This window comes from Plectropomus leopardus, chromosome 16, assembly GCF_026936395.1.
Source record: "Plectropomus leopardus strain MGB_pleo_1.0 chromosome 16, ASM2693639v1, whole genome shotgun sequence".
Lineage (NCBI taxonomy): Eukaryota > Metazoa > Chordata > Actinopteri > Perciformes > Serranidae > Plectropomus > Plectropomus leopardus.
Genome location: NC_142191.1, coordinates 97501 through 117947, shown reverse-complemented (window position 1 = coordinate 117947; position 20447 = coordinate 97501). Strand labels below are relative to the sequence as shown.

At 45.9% G+C, this 20447-nt stretch overlaps 1 protein-coding gene across 1 annotated transcript in view; it reads left to right on the top strand.

The window, feature by feature from the left end:
• The window catches only part of adgrg6 (adhesion G protein-coupled receptor G6), a 99521-nt gene that overhangs the window by 4517 nt on the left and 74557 nt on the right, over positions 1 to 20447 (top strand). The window contains exon 2 of the mRNA XM_088089028.1: positions 5109 to 5221. Within this exon, the coding sequence (XP_087945154.1) occupies positions 5109 to 5221 (113 nt within the window). The remainder of the gene's footprint in view (positions 1 to 5108; positions 5222 to 20447) is intronic.

Here is a 20447-nt window from a genome sequence, read left to right as displayed (position 1 = left end):
GTCCGTCAGAGCACGTCAGTCCGTCAGAGCGCGTCAGTCCATCAGAGCGCGTCAGTCCATCAGAGCACGTCAGTCCGCCAGAGCGCGTCAGTCCATCAGAGCGCGTCAGTCCATCAGAGCACGTCAGTCCGTCAGAGCACATCAGTCCGTCAGAGCGTGTCAGAGCACGTCAGTCCATCAGAGCACGTCAGTCCGTCAGAGCGCGTCAGTCCGTCAGAGCGCGTCAGTCCGTCAGAGCACGTCAGTCCGTCAGAGCGTGTCAGAGCACGTCAGTCCGTCAGAGCGCATCAGTCCATCAGAGCACGTCAGTCCGTCAGAGCACGTCAGTCCATCAGAGCACGTCAGTCCGTCAGAGCACGTCAGTCCATCAGAGCATGTCAGTCCGTCGGAGCGCGTCAGTCCATCAGAGCGCGTCAGTCCATCAGAGCACGTCAGTCCGTCAGAGCACATCAGTCCATCAGAGCGCGTCAGTCCGTCAGAACGCGTCAGTCCGTCAGAACGCGTCAGTCCGTCAGACGGGAAAGAAGAAAATAGTTTGGTCCATCTTCAGAGCGATTTGCTAAATGATAGAAACACTGACAGCCAATCAGAAGGCAGGCAGATTTTTGGGTGTCACTGAGCACAGGGCGGTTAGCGTTGTTATCAGACACATGGGGCATTTTTTTGAGAGGGGCCACTTTGCACAGATTGTTAGCAAATATACACAAACTTAGAAAGGATTGATAATATACATCACGCAGCATGAATATGATCAGTGATTGACTTCTTTATGGTTTTTGTTGACGCTCCCAGAAGCTGCTGCCGCGTACAAGTGAGGAAGTCAGGACGCGGCGGGAGAGGCGGTTTGTGTCCCTCCGTGTTTTGTGGGTCCATGTTAGTTAGTTACTTGTATTTTTTGCTGATTTTCAGTTAATTTTCTTGTACTTTTTACCATGTTTTGCTCATTTTTGGGTCTTCTGAAGTTGCTTAGAACCTTTTTCCTATATTATTGAAAGGAATGGAGCCAGTTTACCTGGGCTTCAAAGGGTTAATACGTCACAGCTTTGACGTGCAGTGTCGGCAAAACTTGTTGCCCATTTACGAGCCGCCGTCAGCTTGTTTACTGTATTCACCGAAAACTTAAAAGATGTGATTGGACCGGCTCGACTCAGAGTCGGCCCAGCTCCAGCAGAGTCCACGTCCTGACAGCAGGTTTTTAAAATGACACCAGTGCAGACTGTAATCCAGACCAGATCAGTTGTGCTGAAGGTTTGAGATGTTTGTAGGAACCAAAGTGATAAAAAACAGGTCAGAAATAAAGAGTGGTGGAAGATGACGGCCTGAGAGAGAGCGAAAGGCACACAGCTGCTCTGTGAGAGCTCTGTTTTCCTGCTTTAAAGGGGGATTTCAGAGTTTTTTTGTTCTCCGTGGGATGGTGGGATCCAGAACTTGTGGGCCACAAAATGTCTGACTCGAGGCGGCTGCCGTCCAGCCCCGCGGACTCATGAATCGCTCCCTTTATGTGCTCGCTGACCTCGCTTCGCTTGTCATTCACTCACATTTCCATACGGCCGGCGGAGGCGGGAGGAGGGAAACAAGGAAACACGACGCATGAGCTGACAAAGAGGCGAGTTTTCTTTAATGTCAGGAGCTGCATGAATTTGCAGCTCTGGACGCGACAGATTGGATGACGATTAAGTCAAATCGAGGTCTGTTCTCTGTGGCGTCAGTGAGTGAAGAAAAGCACTGAAGCGGTCCTCCTCAGTCGTCTTCAGCGTCTGCACCTCGCTGTGTTTTAACGTCGCTCTGACGCGAGGTGAAGAACTCATCAGCTGCCTCTTCCTCACATCGAGCTCCTGCAGACAAACTCTGACTGCAGCAGCTCAGAGCACAGTGTCAAGACTTCTGTACACAACCAACTGAAAGGGTTAAAAAAGTATTTGTCCTCCTGAACGTCACCAAATCACAGCTGCTGTGTGAGTGAGATGGACTTCATTATTCATTCATCTCTAAATGACTCTGTGAGCTCAGCTGCAGCTGGACCGCTCATCGTTCCTTCATCATTACCGACCAGGTGTTCATCGCACCCCGCTGTCACAGCGCACTCTGGGCACAGAGGGAGCAGCACAAAGCCAGGCACAGTAAAGCGAAACTTAACCCTTCATTGTCCTGAGTCATTCTGATGGTGAAGCTCTGGGGCTCACGGTGCTGGCTTCGTCCTGACGGTGATTTCTGGCTCTGACTTCTCTCCGTCTGCTGACTGTTAAATATGTTCGAGTCGGCCGGAGTGACGGCGAGCCAACGACAACACGAGCACAGCGTGTAGATCTGCCTCGCCGTGTCGGCTGGAAATGTGAGCAGCAGAGAGGATTTCACACTGAAAAATCATTCACTGCCTAACAGCAGTCTTGTTTTCATGTTGTGTGGACACGGTGACCTCTGACCTTTGACCCTCTGACTGCTGATGCTAATGTTGTTAGCTCTGGTGGTGCGTTCACTGTCCAACAGATGAAATGTGGACATGCAGCTGCTGGACGGTGGACTCTGAGTCACTGATGATGATTTGTCCCAAACTGATGTCTCCTGAACACAGCGGTGTGTTCACTGTCGTCAGCAACATCTACTGAGAAACACACATGTCCACATTAACCCCTCGGATCCCGCACTGACATTCACACACAACCAGAACACATCCTGCTGCAGAGCCAAATCAGCACCATCTTTATTATTATTATCATTATCATTATTAATCTGACGGAGACAGGCGGCGTGTGCAGAGCTGTGCACGCACACACACACACAGACAGGCGGCGTGTGCAGAGCTGTGCACGCACACACACACACAGACAGGCGGCGTGTGCAGAGCCGTGCACGCACACACACACACACACACAGACAGGCGGCGTGTGCAGAGCCGTGCACACACACACACACACAGACAGGCGGCGTGTGCAGTGCAGATAGACACTTGTGGAGGTGCAGGGAAGTTTCCAGACTCTTCACATCACAGCTGCTTCAGCTGTTCGTTGTGTTGAGTGGCGGTCTGCAGCTCGGCAGGCGGCTCTCAGGGTGTCATCTCTTTTACTCCGTTTATCTCATTTATTTCTTTGTTTTTCAACTAGTTTCCAAATCATTTTCTTGTACTTTTTTTTAAACTCATATTTAGGTAATTTTTTTGTACTTTTAAAAATAATATTCAGGTAATTTTTGTACTTTTTACTTATATTCAGATAACATGACATGACGTCCACAGTTCTCCATGAACATTCAATCATCCAACACGGACTAAGGTCAGCTGATCCGTCCCGAGCAGCGTCAAAATTTAACCTGTTACTCGTCCTTGAAGTGACAGAGAGCAGTAAAATGAAAACGAAGCTGCGGACACTTTTAATTTAACAATGATTTGATTCATTTAATGATCATTCGATTAATTTAAGGACAGACAGGAAAGTTTTGGGCCTCCCGCCCTCCTCGTCCCTCTGCAGCGGCCTCCGGCACGATAACACCAGCCGTCAGATGAGCTGCATATTTTCGGGGCGTCGGCCTGTATAACCCCCCGAGGGTGTTCAGTGGAGAGGAGGTGATTTCGGGGTCTCTGAGTCCCAGAACACAAACGTCAGCAGCTGGGTTGAGCAACAATGTGTTCATCATCTAGCTGATGTGACGCGTCTGCCAGATCCAGCAAACACGGGCGAGTTTCTCCTGAAACACTGACGCACCATTCAAACCTTTATTTAACCGTGCTCTTTGTATTATTTTAGGATGCCTTTTCACAGCAGGCAACAGACTGCAGACGGACACGAGCTCTCCAGATAACTCGGGTGCATTTACATTTGAATGACTCAAATGTAAATTAATCTGACTGTACAGAACTCGGCTATAAAATAAAATACATTTCTGCAGATTTAGCTCACAGAATATAAAAATAAAATAAAAAAACTGTGAAATATGTCAAAAGTTTCCAGAAGAGGACGTCTTCATTTAGCTTTCGCTTGACCAAAACTTAAATAATATATAAAAATAAAATTGAAATTTATAATGATTTGAAAAGGACAAAAGCAGCAAATCCTCAAGTTGAAGAAGCTGCAGGTGTTTGCTTGTTTTGCTTCATGAAATGATGATTAATCGATCAACTCTGTGATTGATTGACTAATTAATCAGGTTTATTGTCGGGTAGGGTTCTCACGGAGGGAATCCGCCGCACTGCCTCATTAGCTGCTCGCTGTCGTTAACAACATTATCATCACCTGATGGAGCGCTTTGATTGGCTCTCTGGAGGGAACGCGCACACACACACACTCTAAGATTGTCCATCTAAAACACATATGATTCACACATTCACTAGACCAGTGGTACTTCATTAATGGCCCATGGGCCAAATCTGGCCCCTGACAGGGCCCCTGGTGGCCCCCAAACATTTTCTAATGGACAGTAATAATAAAGTGATTGACTCTGTGAATTGTTTTTGTCCTTTTAGTGTCCATAAGGTGTCGGAGACATGAAACAGCATTAAAGTAGAGCCCCAACCCCCCAACAGAGGACACAGCTAAGATACTAATGTCCTAAAGTCATAGAAATGTCCTAAAATCCTTAGTAAATGTCCTAAAATCGTAGAAACATGTATGTGACTGGCCCCTGGCCTCCTGTAATTTTGGCCCCAAACACAGCATGTTGAGTGTTGCTGCTTTAGATGTTTTTTATCGGAGTGACTGCGAGATAAATGTTTTTAAAATGTTTTGCATCATTGTGAGCGTGCTGGCATGTTGAAGCGAGCATTTAGCTCATGGTTCACCCTGACAGAGTCAAGTTTTTGGAGCTTTTTGTGTGCGTCTCCACTGTGGACACCCGGGAGCTCTGAGGGTCGGCCGGTGTTGTTGTTTGTGATGATCATGTCGGAAAAAAAAAAATAAAATCAGAAATGGTTTCAGGTGCAATTATGTAAAAGTTTCATCAATGAAAATTTTTCTGGCAGACTCATCCGGAAACCTTCTGCACATCAGCTGTTGGACTTTGAGCGGACGGTGGTGACTTGTGTGTTAGTGTGTGTGTTTAGAAATCAGTGTGATGCACTTCAGTGTCAACAAGTAAGTTGATGTTGTTATGATGGATGTCTCCCTCTGTCCCTGCAGGGAGTCCAGTACAGGAGGAGGAGGAGGAGGAGGAGGAGGAGGAGGAAGAGGAAGGTGGAGGCTCCGTCATGTTGTCCCGGTCGTCCTGCTGTGGATGAGTCTACACAGACACGGTAGGATCCCGACTCGCTCTCAGCTTTTGGTCAAATCAGGAGCAGTCAGGACGGATTCAGTCCTGAACTGACCGAAGTTGCTCTCGCAGCTGATCCACGTCACACAGACCGGTCGACACGAGCAGATCCACGTCACACACACCGGTCGACACGAGCAGATCCACGTCACACACACCGGTCGACACGAGCAGATCCACGTCACACACACCGGTCGACACGAGCAGATCCATGTCACACACACCGGTCGACACGAGCAGATCCACGTCACACACACCGGTCGACGCGAGCAGATCCACGTCACACACACCGGTCGACGCGAGCAGATCCACGTCACACAGAACAGATGACATGAGCAGATCCACGTCACACAGACCAGATGACACGAGCAGATCCACGTCACAGACCGGTCGACACGAGCAGATCCACGTCACACAGACCAGATGACACGAGCAGATCCACGTCACACAGACCAGATGACACGAGCAGATCCACGTCACACAGACCAGATGGCACGAGCAGATCCATGTCACATCTTGTGCTTCAGCTTTCACTCTCACAGAGAGCCTCAAACACTGAACTTCAGCTGGAATCAAACTCTGACGGAGAAGCTCAGACACGTTAAAGAGCATGACAGAATTTAACGAGGTTTCCCACACATTCATTTATTTGTGGTGGACAATTAAAACAATAAAATATCTGCTGCCAGGTATTGATTTTATAAAAAAGAAATAGAATTTGGCCATTAAAAAGGAGTGCTGTTGGAATATATATACTGTTCAGGTATTGATTGCACCACACTCTTGGAGCACAGTGTACTCTGGGCACAGACAGAGCAGCAGAGCCTCAGGGCAGTGAAAGTGAAACACGGTCTAAAAGCTTGCAGTCACTCACCTCTGCAGCCACTGCTCCTCTCATCTGTTTATCGTATCCTGCTCTGATCGTATCGACAGATCGATTATCCACCCATGACTCAAACTCAACAAACTGATGCTGAGTAAAAAAGGAGCTCATGAGGAGCTCCATCTTTGCTTCATAAAAACATCAACATTTTTGAGAGGGGACACGGACTAATACAGAAAGGACATAACAGCTTCTGCCACACACAGATGATTCTGTGAGAAACACGGATTTCATGTTGCTCAAGTAACAGCTGGTGACACAGATTTGAGGTTTTGGTGACTCAACTGTCTTTATTGTAGCTGTGGTCCCACTTAGTAGTCCAGCTCCAAAAATAGATCGATATGTGGCAGCACATGCAGTTATTGTGACGGGCTGGCATGAATGAATATGTAGGAAAACTTCGGGTTTAGTGCTTGTGTTTTCTCTTGTTTTTTAAATGCTCGAAGCGTTTTGGATATGAAGTTTGTTCAAAACTTCTCAGCCATCGTAACTTGCCGCCGTATTCACAAAAAAACGAGGAGACAGGTGGAAGAAAACAAACAACCCCCCAGTCCAACCAGCGGCTGCTGTGACTGTCCGACAGCAGTCACAGCTTCTCCACAGGAAATGAGAGTCCTCACAGGTGTGTGTGTGTGTGTGTGTGTGTGTGTGTGTGCGTGTGTGTGTGTGTGTGTGTGTGTGTGTGTGTGTGTGTGTGTGTGCGTGCACGGTTTGTCATATTGTGCAACACACACACACGCACACACACACACACACACACCCTCCCAGCTCATTAACCACCGTCACTCAATCAATCAGATCTCCAAATGACTCGAGCGCCGCAGAAGTCGATCACAGTTTGCGTTGAGAACGTAAACAGCTGTGAGAGCAAGTTAACAAAAAAATCTCCTTCACACGTAACGAAGCTGCAGTTCGATGATAAGTAGAGCTGTGAATCATTTTTGAATCATGAATGATTTCGGTGTCCAGAGTAAAGTCACCACTCTTATTATCTGCAGATATTGAGACATTTAATACTTTAATTAAAATTGAATCTGTATGAGGGCGAAGTGGCCGCAAGGCATTAAAGGCTCGTTATGAGCGTTTAATGATTATTATAATTGAATCATTGCAACTGTGAAATGCTGCAAGTCGAATACTTGGACTGCAGCTGTGCTTTTAATGACAAAATATTAAATTAATGTCATTCGGAAATGTTTGAGTGGTGATCAAATGTGAGAATTAGTGCACACTTAAAAGAAAAGTGCTGTCTTTCATTAACTTTCATGGTTTCGGATGTTTTTAATTAAAGTTAATATAAAGTTATGCCAACAGAGCTCAGCACTTTTGTTTTTTTTCTGTTTGCATGTTGTGTTTTTCATGTCAGTCATGTTTTATTTTCACATCATTCATGTTTTCATGTGTTTTCCTGCTGTTGGGTCAAAAAGTTGTATTCCTTACTTGAATAAGAAGTTAAGGGCGTTTTGTTTTTTGGTTTCCTCGTGAAAAATTCATGTGTGACATGAGGACGATCCTGTGCAAAGGGTCTTTGTGTGTTCTTGTGAAAACACGGGAACTGCAGTGTTCTCACAGATGCAGCGTTTTCATCTGACAGCAGTGATTTATACCATTTCCATCTTTCATTTGTGTTTTCTTCCTCCCATGTTTCCATCTTCCATACACTTGTTTCCTCCGGCTTCATCCCACTTCTGTCTGTCTTTTTTTTGTTTTACTCATATTTTCCACCTCCATGCCCGAGCATGCCTCGCTCTCCTCATGTCATGTGCTTCCATTAACAAAACGCTCGTCATGTTGCAGAAAAAGTCACGACTCATTTCATGAAACCTGCAGTCAGATATAATTTCCATCTGCTTTTGTTCTTTCATGGTTGTGAAGTGCTTTTATTTTGCAGCCTTGCAGCAGGAAACACGCTTTGATTCATTTCTTCCAGATATTGTCAGAAAAAATTTTCTGCTCTGTTGTCACGGTGTTTAGTTCGTTACCAGTGGTGGAAGAAATATTCAGTTTCTTTACTTTAGTTAATGTACTAATACCACACTGTGAAGATACTCAAGTAAAAGTCTTGCATTGAAAAAGGTACTTAAGTAAAAGTGAATAAGTATAATCAGGAAAAAGCACTTAAATATTAAAAGTAATTGTACCTAATGCAGAGACATTTAAACAAGAATAAATATATTAAAATAAAAATTTTAATATAATTTTGCAAAAAAACAATTAAAAATAAATAAATATATAGAATGATTTGCAATACATACAAAAATAACTTTTTGAATAAGAACTTAAACATTTTTGTGCAAAAATCTTAATTTGTAAAGTAACTAAAGCTGTCAGATAAATGTAAAGTAAAAGTATAATATTTCCCTCTGAAGTGCCAGGGACTAAAAGAATAAAGTGGCATGAAAAGAAAATAATCAAGTAAAAAACAATTACCTCAAATTTGTACTTAAGTACAGTACTTGAGTAAATGTACTTAGTTTCATTCCACCACTGTTTATAAACATTACAGATCCAGAAATACTGCAGCTGAATGTGTGTCGCTGATGAGTCAAACGCTTTTGTTTTTGTTTATGAAGAACAGACTGAAAGCAAAAACTGCAACATCAAAATGAGTTTGTGAAATCCTCTGAAAGGTTTCAGCTTTTGCAACGTCAACGTTTTTTAATATATATATATATGTATATATATATATATATATATATATATATATATATATATATATAAAATCTGCGAGCGTGCACGTGACAAATATCTGGTGATCACTGAAAAGTGTCTCTGATGTTTGTGGTATTTCTCACCCACAAGTCATGTAAACGTTTTAGGAAACCTTCAGGTGTAACATTTCATGTCACCAGACTGACGGGCTGGAGATGATGCTCGCTGTTTCTCTGGATGTAAACTTCTGGTCTGGAGCTGGATTTTTTAGTTCGGACAGTATTTATGTTTTCATACCTTCACTGGCGAGTGGCGAGTTCATTCTGTTCTTCTGGCTGTGTCGCCATTTTCATTGTATTGTGTTCAGCTCTTGGATTTGTCCTCTGTGGCGTCTTTGTGCCACTTGTCCCGCCCCTTCTCCACTGTGATTGGGCGGCTGGTGACAGCAACGAGCTTCTGTTATTTGATAAAATGTTCACTCAGTTATTTGTTAGATTGCTTTTCAGTGAAGTTTAACGTTCAATAAATTGTTTTAAAATTTTTTTCTTTTTTGTTTTTTTTTTTTTATTTTTCAGTTTATTTCGTGTTATGTTGTTTTTTGTTGTTTGTTCAGAAGTTTACTGGATTAATTTTGGGCTTGTTCATGTGCTTCATCCTTTATCTGTTTGATGGTTAGATTATTCATTTATTGCTTGTTTGCTTCATTATAATTTCGAGTTGGACTAATATGTGTTTGTTTAACTTTTCATCCATGCGTCCAGAAAACGTAAAAACTGTATGTGAATGTGTGTGTGAGAGTGTTTCATTGAAATTTTACTTTTTAAAGGTTTGACAGGAGCCAGCTGACTTTCTCTCTGTCTGTGCCAAAAGTTTGTGGACACCTGAACATTCTCTCCACGTGTCAGACTTGTGTTGGATGGTTAACCCTTTCACAAGTATAACACCCTTGAATCCTGAGAATATGGGTTGATTTCTTTAAAAAAAATAAAATTAAATTAAATTAGAAAAGCATAGGAAAAAAGGCAATCAGCAACTTGGCCAGAAATGCAGGGGCGTCTACATACTTTTGGCCACACTGTGTTATATTTTGTCCTAAACTCAGTGATGAGAGCTGGAGGAAGAGCAGGAGGGAGGACAGAGACAGATGGAGGACAGACTACTGGCTGTCCATGTTTTCCACGTTGAAGCCAATAACTCATTAAAACGAAAAATTAAAACTCAAAGTGAGAGAAAGAGTGTGTGTGTGTGTGTGTGTGTGTGTGTGTGTGTGTGCGTGTGTGTGTGTGTTTAATGTATTTTCCATACCCTACCAGCAGCCTCAGGCCAAACCAAGCGGTTCACACACACTCGTAAAGTTTCCAGCAGTTAGAAACCACAACACACACACACACACACACACACACACACACACACACACACACACACACACACAGCCCACATGTGTGTGTGCTGCTGACCAGCAGATAAACTGGAGGTCTGAACAGAACGAGAGCAGGAAACTGTAAATGTTTGGGTGGTGAGGGACATGAGACGGACAGACTTTAGAGACGGGTCGTCTTCAGTCTTTTGTGTGTGGACTGTTGGTCCACGCTCGGAGCGTCGGCTTGTGTGCTGGTTGGTTGGAGGTCTGCAGAGAAAATTTTGGACGTGTTTTTGTGAGTGTCCGCCCAGTCACAGGCTGATATCTGGAAATAATCATCAGAAAAAAGTGAACTTGCATAATAAGTTTTATTGCAGCTCAAACTGTTTCTTCATGCATCAGCCACAAAGTTCAACATCTGCTCGGAGCTAAAATCTTCCAGTCTGAACAGTTTCGTTCTGAACTAAAATCTTCCAGTCTGAACAGTTTCGTTCTGAACTAAAATCTTCCAGTCTGAACAGTTTCGTTCTGGGAATTACGCAGAAATGTTTCAGATGTGTTTCTGAGGATTAATAATTAGCCATCATGTGTTCAGGCTGTCCATCCGTCCGCGACATCTCAAAAACGCCGTGAGGGAATTTCCCCAAAGTTGGCACAAACGTTTGAGTCGACTCAAGAATGAAGTGATCAGATTTTGTGGTCAAAGATCGAGGTTACCTCCAGGGGCGTAGCCAGATTTTTTTCACGGGGGGGGGGCACAGGAGGTACCAAGATCTATGTTGGGGGGGCAAATGCGAAAAATTTTGGGGTTCTCAAAATGCATTTTCTGGGCACTGGGGACAACTGGACACCAAAACCATTTGGGGACTAGGGGTGTGTGAGCGCTTAGACAACTGGGCACTAGGGACATGAGGGCAGCTGGACAACTGGGGAGGTGTTTAGGTGTCCACACGTCCCTAGTGCCCAGTTTTCCAGTTTGGGAAACACTGATTGCTCTAACTGCATATGTGCAAAATCACATAACAAAATACTCAAGAGTTTTTCAGAGACAGATCTCATCAAGTTAAGGGTCTGTGGACCACATTAGAGGTCCCTGATATTAAAAAGTTGATAATCACTGCTATTAATCACAATTAGAGAATGAACAACAGTGTAGAAGAACTTTGTTTTGATATATAATACTGACAACCGGAATGAATGTAATCATTTTATCACTTTATTATTATTATCATTTAAGCAAATGAATAAAGGTGGCCAAAAATACAAAATACAAAAAGAATGACTCATTCACTAACATAACACCTTTTGACAGTAGAGTCATATTACGCCAGACATAAGGCCAAATACTGCATTTTCTTTTTTTTTTTTTTTTTTTTAGAAATCCTCAATATAAAACACAAAGGAAATTGTTGAAAATAAAACAGAGAGAGAGAAAGTGTGAGTGAGTGTGTGTGTGTCAGAATAAGACAAGATAAGCAGCAATACAATTATAAGAGTATAAAAGTATAATTTTAGGTGCAGACACTTCAAAATAATAGTATTTTGCGATTTCCATGTGAGTCACAAAACACCCTTAGGAACTCATCCATATCCAAGGCCTTGGCCCTCTTGGACTCAACACTTAGCACCCCAAGATCACTCAGTCTGTCATCATTCATGGTGGTGCGCATGTGATTTTTTATCAATTTCATTGCAGAAAAGCTGCGTTCACAAGAAGCTGTACTGACAGGTAGGGCCACTGCAATTTTGCACAACCTGAACAGTTCAAAGAAGACCTCACTGTATGGCTCTAGGAATACTGTGAACTCCAGTAAACTGGTTAGAGTCTGCATCCCAGCCGCCTTCTTCCTCTCCAAGATGCGCTTGGCTTGGTGTAGCTCATGACTAAGATCATCTAGGTTTGTGTTGTAAATTGTTCCAAACAAAAACAAAGGAGTCTGCTCTAAAAAGCTGTCCATCCCTCCGTCCAGCTGCGTAAGTGATGCAGACACAAAAGGAGGTTTTTGGCGTATTTTACACAGATTATTTGCAAAAGATGTGAGATTTGATGACCTCAGACTGAGGAGTATTTATGGTTTGCAGAAACGTTAACATGCCAACGTTTTCCTCTGTTGACTGGATGGAAACGCAGCACAAGAAAAGATTTTTCATCCAAAATAATTCAGACTGAATTTGTCGGAAAAGACGACGAGGAGGATTTTTGGGAAAGTGTTAAACAAGCAGACGCACACGGGCTGACGGGACTGCGAAAGTGATGAACTGAGCTTTGGATGAAGTTCGGGGTCGTTGACGCGGCTGTTCGGCAGCGCCGGTCTCTGGGTCCTCCACAGTAAATCCAGTGAAGCCGGAGAGAGCCGGAGTTTGAAAAGAGAGAGAGACGCAGAGAGGAGGATTAGTGTGGACAAAGAGGAAAGACGGAGCTGGATACTGTGAGACACGTCAACAGCTGATGATTAAAGTCACGTCTACGGCGCCACATCTCAGGATGAAGTGACATTTAATTCATATTACAATCACCAAAGCCGTCCCATCAGTCCTCCAGGCTGAGACACAGAGGGACACACAGAGACATAGAGGGACACACAGAGACATAGAGGGACACACAGAGACACAGAGGGACACACAGAGACACAGAGGGACACACAGAGAGACACATAGAGACACAGAGGGAGGGAGCTTTGTCCTCATACATCTTTCATCACATCTGGTAGGTGTTTGCTGGAGCACCATCAGATCTGACCAGCCAGGCGGCCGTCCTCCCCTCAGTCCCCCCTCAGTCCCCCCCTCAGTCCTCCCTCAGTCCTCCCCTCAGTCCCCCCTCAGTCCTCCCTCAGTCCCCCTCAGTCCCCCTCAGTCCCCCCTCAGTCCTCCCTCAGTCCCCCTCAGTCCTCCCTCAGTCCCCCTCAGTCCTCCCCTCAGTCCTCCCTCAGTCCCCCCTCAGTCCCCCCTCAGTCCCTCCCTCAGTCCCCCCCAGTCCTCCCTCAGTCCCCCTCAGTCCCCCTCAGTCCTCCCTCAGTCCCCCTCAGTCCTCCCTCAGTCCCCCCTCAGTCCTCCCCTCAGTCCTCCCTCAGTCCCCCTCAGTCCTCCCTCAGTCCCCCTCAGTCCCCCTCAGTCCTCCCTCAGTCCCCCCAGTCCTCCCTCAGTCCCCCTCAGTCCTCCCTCAGTCCTCCCTCAGTCCTCCCCTCACTCCTCCCCTCAGTCCTCCCTCAGTCCTCCCTTAGTCCCCCCCTCAGTCCTCCCCTCAGTCCTCCCTCAGTCCTCCCCTCAGTCCTCCCTCAGTCCTCCCTCAGTCCTCCCCTCACTCCTCCCCTCAGTCCTCCCTCAGTCCTCCCTTAGTCCCCCCCTCAGTCCTCCCCTCAGTCCTCCCTCAGTCCTCCCTCAGTCCTCCCTCAGTCGAGTCAGTGTGGACGTCTCTGCTGGATGAGGACTAAGGGTTTTTTCCTTAAGTCTAAATTCTTGCTTGTGTTGTACGTCGCTTTGGATAAAAGCGTCTGCTAAATGAAATTGTGGAATTGTAGGACTAAAAGTGCAGCATGCAGGGAGGCACAAAGATCTGACGCTGCTCACATCACCGAACCTCCCAAACAGCTCCTCCTCCTCCTCACCTCCTCCTCTTTCCTCCTCTCTCCTCTTCATCCTCCTCACCTCCTCCTCTTTCATCCTCTTCCTCCTCCTCTCCTCCTCTCTCCTTATCCCTCTGGGATGCCACTCTCAATGACCTCCTGGTGAAAGACGAGAGGAGCAGAAACACCTGTGAGCATGAGTCAGCGTTCACTGTCTCCAACATTGGGAGAGTTTGGCTCGTCTCTGAGACAAAGCCGTGTCTGAGACAAAGTTGTCTCAGAGACAAAGCCTTGTCTGAGACAAAGTTGTCTCAGAGACAAAGCCTTGTCTGAGACAAAGTAAGACAAACTTGTCTCTGAGACAAAGCCGTCTTTCAGGTCAGGCTGTGGATGTTTCCAGCTGCTGTAATACAGAAAGGTGAAACACAGAGGACGGAAACCTTTTTATTATTGATCGTGGTGAGGGTCGATCTTTAAAATGGAAACGTAGTATTGAGAGTATCGATATTTTGGCATTGATCTGCCCATTTCTGCTGTGAACTGCGTACGCTGTGCACGTGTTGACCGTCCACAGCGAACATCGACAGGCTGAACGCTTCACTCTGCATTCACCACCAGAGATGTAATGTCGCCAAGCAGTGATACTTTGTTACAGTACTGAAGTACTTTTAAGGGGTATCTGTACCTTTAAGTGAGATTTTATCAGAGCTGTCAGTCGAATCAAATATTTCATCGTAATTCTGGTTTTCCTCTGGTTGATTTAGGAGGAAAAATCAGCTCTGGGCTTCGGCCTTTTCTTCTTCTCTTCATCGGTTATTGGGTGAAAATTTTGTGTTTCTCCTGATGCTGGAACCAAAATCAAATCATTCATTTGTTCATTCAATAATTCATTGTCCCGTTGAAGATGATGCGGTGGCGGTGTGGAGCAGTGTTGTCATGGTGACGGGCTGAGATTTTGGCAGTCAGCAGTGGAGAAAGAAGGCGCCGGCACCAAAGCGAGCTGAGCTGATCGAACGCGGCGCCGGTCTCCAGAGGAAATGTCTGTCAAAAGCTGCTCAGAAATAAACAGTGTCAGTTCGTAGAGACGTCTGAACCGAAGCCGCGAGCTTTTGTCCCGGTTATAGTCTGAAGAAGGCAGCGGCTCCTTCAGCAGTTCGAATGTTCCCACAGCAGGAGTCAGATTTCTCTCAGCTGCAGCATTCTTACTCTTCATGGAGCACAGACGGCCGTTGTGCTTGAATTTGGCAGAAACGAGTGTAACGGTGTGTGGATCAAAGTGTGTGTGTTCAGCCTGTCTGAAGACAGAGAGCGGCGCAGAGACAACAACAAAGAGCCGAAGGAGAAAACGGAGTGAAGGAGGGAGGAATGCGAGAGAAGAATGTGAGAGAGCGGCCCGAGAGGACGCAGAGGTGAAAACAGAGAAGGGCGGGTTGATGGAAGCCGACTAATCTGCAGGATTAGTGAGAGAGAGACTGAGCGGGTAGATTTAGCTCTGCAGCCATCAGCTGAAGGATCCGTGAGCTCCGTTAGTCTCAGTGACGCGCCGACGGCCGCCGCTCGACGCCTCTCTCGTGTCTAAAGGACAGAGCTGAAGGATTTGAAGAATCCTTTCTGCCTTTTCGGTTCAGCTCTTGTTTCCTGGCACATCTCTGTCGCACTCTCAGGAAAGGTTTGCTTTGGCCTTCGCCTGTCTGTCCCGCAGCTGTCCATCCAGCAGCTGTCCGTCCAGCAGCTGTCCATCCAGCAGCTGTCCGTCCAGCAGCTGTCCGTCCAGCAGCTGTCCTGCCCTGGCTGATGGACTAAATGTTGATCCAGAGAGAAGCTGAATTTGGTGGATGGCTGATCTCAGTGTGATGTAAAGGTGAAGAGCTCACATCATATAAACAGGGCTGGACTCAGAGACACTGTGACGTCCCTCATGAGTTTGTGGACTCCTGTTGTGGAGCCCTGAGTTTGGTATTTTGGCCGTCACCATCTTGGGGATCCTCTGTCCTGATTGGCTGGTTGCAGCAGCAGCACCTTGTCACCCCCTGCAGGTCATTAGAAAGAATGCCTCCCTCCACATTTGTACCGCCGCGTGGTCGCCGATTTCAGCGACAGACACTGACGCAGAAAAAGGCTCCCGTCATGGCAGTATGATCTGCCACCAGGCTGCATTAAACGTGGCCCGTTATCCCAGGTCACACCAGGAGCTGGTCCCTGTAGGCCGAGAGGTCCAACAGACCCCGGACTTTCACCCGGTGCCTGCTGTTTGCTTCCCCTGTGAATGTTGAGCCAAACCATGATGTGTTTTCTAAAGCTAACCATGAGCTCTTTTTGACTAAATGTGCTTTTGTTACACAAAAAAATAACATTATTACGAGGCATTTTACCATCTAACAATCAAAACAGCGAGAAAATTGAAGTGTTTTTAAGACAAATTGCATGTTAGAGGCATAAACTGACTTCATCATGAACGAATTTAAGGCAGTGTCAATTATTTCTTACAGTTTGTAAACTGAACGATTAAAGAGGGAAGGATAGTTTGTCATGTTTCATCGTGCTGTCGCTGAGCTGCTGGTGAAAGTGCTCCTGAACACAAACACAGTCCTGATGAGCAGAGCGCTTTTTAAAAAAAGAGCTCAGCTGCCAACGTGTGTGTTGGCTCATGTTTTGTTCTGCTGACCTCGTTTTAACGAGCAGACGTTTCATCAAAACTCTGAATGATGAATGTGAGAAAACTCACAATCTGCTTTTGATTATCAATATTTTCTCTCCTTCAGTAAAACTGTGTGTAATTATAAAATATAAAGAGACAAAACAGCCCTCTACTGACACACACACACACACACACACACACACACACACACACACACAAACACTCAAACACACACACACACACACACACACACTAACACTCAAATACACACACACACACACACACACACACACACACTAACACTGTGAGTGCTGGTCATTAGCCTCTGAGCCTGTTGACATGTTTCACACATTAAATGAACGGTGATAATTAAAGTGACATGTTGTTTGTATGGAGCTGGTTGTGTCACAGGAGGCACACACACACACACACACACACGCACACACACAGAAGCTCATAAAACAGCAGGCCATCCCAGCAGCTTGATGTCCCCTCTCTTTTTATACAAGACAGCCATCCACACACACTAAGAAAACACACACACACACACACACACACACACACACACACACACACACACACACACGCTAAGAAAACACACACATGCACACGCACACACACTCTGAAAGTCTATCACTCAGTGTTTGTTGAGTCACCTGTTTTTTGGCTGGTTGCAGTTTTGTTGAAACACAAACACAGAAATGACTGAAAGTTTGTGCTAAAAGTGGATCACATTGGTCACCTGAAGGTTTTTAATTTCATCCTCAAACTTAAAAGAAATTTCTATGAAAATATCTGCTGCCAATTTATGCTTTCATAAATGTCAATGTTATTCTGTGCATTGATGTTACATCGCCGTTACATCTTTGCCTTTTTGTCACTTTCAAACTTCATCAGTTTTCTCCCCAGAAAACGACCACAGTCCACATCCTCCTCCAGCTCTTTGGACATCGCTGTTTGGTCAGTTACGTCCACATATGACATGCTCGCTGCTTGCGTTGTTGAATTTGTGTCTTTTTAAAGAACACTTCTGGAAATGTTCAGGTTCTGCTCATTAGATGCATCTTTTTTCAAAATAAACCTACTTGGTAATACATATAATAACATATTTATGGATTATTTCCTTGTGCAACAAAGCATGTGATTTAAAATAAAAAAGTTCTTCCTCCCACCCGCCCTGTGGTAAGGCAGCGCCATCTGGTGGCTGCAGTAATGACCACAGGAGCGGAGGGGAAGTGAAGTGATAAAGTCTGAGTGATGATGTTCAAATATCCAGGAAGCCCCTGCACAGGACTTTCACCCAGGAGACCAGTGTTCATGTTCCAAAGTCAAAGTTGACTTTGAATAACTTGTAACCTGCCGTTCTCATATATGTAGCATGCAGCGCCACGCCGACTGTCACATAAGTCGCATGACAAACATCGCGCTACATTTGTGACCAAAGTAGTTATTTAAAGCCAGAACAAGATGTCTTTCTAAACCTGTTCACGTAGTTTTGGAGCTGAGCTGCGGTCGCTTCATCGTTTTACAGATGTTTTAAAAACTCGTAATTTATGTTGTTTTTGGGGCCGCTCATATAAGTGGAAATTGACTGATTCTGTCGTTCAAATTTGGAGCGTTACCCCGCCCCTTATTTGGAAGCTAGCCGAGCTGGTACCACTGGATTCCTCCAGTCTCCCAGTTTCAGATGATACCATATCATCACTGTAGCTTTCAAACTCAGCCCGGTACAACCTCGTAAAGACGGGAAAGTAAACCAGCGATTAACGCAATTTTGAAAATGAACGTGTTCGTTATGACCTTAATAACATTAACACTTTAACGTTGACAGAACACATTTTTACACTTTAAAACTCCGCCCGTGCAGCCTCTGAAAGACAGGAATGTTGGCAGGGAACGTCAGCCGGGTTACCCGTAATTTAAAAAAAGCTAAATGCGTTATGTACGAACTTTAATCACATCACAGATAACGTGTTAGTGCTGTTTGAAAGGAAGGTCAGCGTTCCAGACGATCCTGAGCCAGTTTGAGATTATCTGACTTTACTTTTCCTCATCTTAAAACACAAAAGACTCTCCTCATGACTTCCCTGTTTTTTCCCTCCATCTCTCTGTATCTTCTGATTCCCGCCCCCTCCTCGTGATGACCCGGAGCACATCTCTGCACGTATAAATATATGTCGATTCACAAATGATCTGGCATTCATTTTCATGACGATTTGATGCTCCATCGCAGTTTGTTCTGGAAATAAATTCAATTTCATTCAATTTGACTCCGCTTTGATTTTTACTGCAATCCAATTAACACTGAGCACAGAGATGTACAGCGCAGGAAACACTGAGCACAGAGATGTACAGCGCAGGAAACACTGAGCACAGAGATGTACAGCGCAGGAAACACTGAGCACAGAGATGTACAGCGCAGGAAACACTGAGCACAAAGCCGTCAGCGCCGCAAAGAATTAACATCTCCCATAAAACGTCTCCCATTGACTCTGTGACCAGCGGCACTCGCGCACCGCCAAAACCATCAGCCGCCACAACGTAAATGTGTGAGTCTGTGCCGACAGTAATCCTCCCCTCATTACTCTGCCCTCATTAAGGACTCCTGTCTCTCTCTCTCTGTCTCTGTCTCTGTCTCTGTCTCTCTCTCTCTGTCTCTGTCTCTCTGTCTCTGTCTGTCTCTGTCTGTCTCTCGGTGAGTTAACAGCAGTGTTTGTCATCAGTGAGTGAGGAGAAAGCAGTAAAGTGAGATGTTGAGCAGCAGTGAAGCTGTGGTGCAGTCAGAGAGGAGCTGAAATATTTCCTCCGCTGGATTGTCCTGTAATCAGGCTGCTCTGTGATCAGGCTGCTCTGTGATCAGGCTGCTCTGTGATCAGGCTGCTCTGTGATCAGGCTGCTCTGCGATCAGGCTGCTCTCCATCAAACCTCAGACTGTGGAGCTGTGGACGGTAATGCAGATGGTTTGACAATGGTTCCCAGTGTGCCAGCAGCAGGAGGAAGAGCAGCAGGAGGAGCAGGAGGAGGAGAAGCAGCAGGAAGAGCAGCAGGAGGAGAAGGAGGAGCAGGAGGAGCAGCAGGAGGAGCAGCAGGAGGGGCAGCAGGAGGAGGAGAAGGAGGAGCAGGAGGAGCAGCAGGAGGGGCAGCAGGAGGAGGAGGAGGTGTCAGGAGGAGGAGAAGGAGGAGCAGGAGGAGGAGCAGCAGCAGGAGGAGCAGGAGGAGGTGTCAGGAGGCAGATGGAGTGGGAGATGTAAGTTCGAGTTCACCTCCAGTCGATGGACACAAACTGCCTGCTTGGATCAGCTGCTGAGTCAGCAATATGACTTTGACTGGTGTCTTTGTTTTTGGGCCAAATTTATAGTTTTTGGATGCAGCTTTTCTGTCCATCCTCATGCTGCACACACCAATCTCACACACACAACACTTGGAGGCTGAGTTGCATTGTGGGTAATGTAGGCGTGCAGTTTTGCTCAGAAAGAAGGCAGTGGAATAAAAACTGGTGCAATACTCCTTTAAGTAAGAGACAGTTGTAACTGCTGAAGACAAATGCTGTTGGTTCAGATTGTCGTCAGACTGACTGTCCTGTCCCGACTGCCCTGTCCCGACTACCCTGTCCCGACTGCCCTGTCCCGACTGTCCTGTCCCGACTGCCCTGTCCCGACTGTCCTGTCCCGACTGCCCTGTCCCGACTGTCCTGTCCCGACTGTCCTGTCCCGACTGCCCTGTCCCGACTGTCCTGTCCCGACTGCCCTGTTCCGACTGTCCTGTCCCAACTGTCCTCCGAGTTTCCTGCTGACGGTCCGACTGTCGGCTCTGTTTGTGTCTGTTGATCCGAGCGCTCGAAGTCTTGCCACCTCACAGCCGACAGGACAGAGACAAACGTGACGCTGTGCTGCCAGAAACTTGAGAGGCAGCTTTTTGGGGGCTTGATTGTGTGGTTTCCAATACACAGACACACAGACACAGACACACACACACACACACACACACACACACACACACACACACACACAGGGACACAGTGTGTTCTCCCCTCTCTCTCGGGGAGTGTAGACTTCTACATCTCTCCTGATCCACTGATTTCATTCAGTCTGTGACTTTGTTTCTATGTGTGTG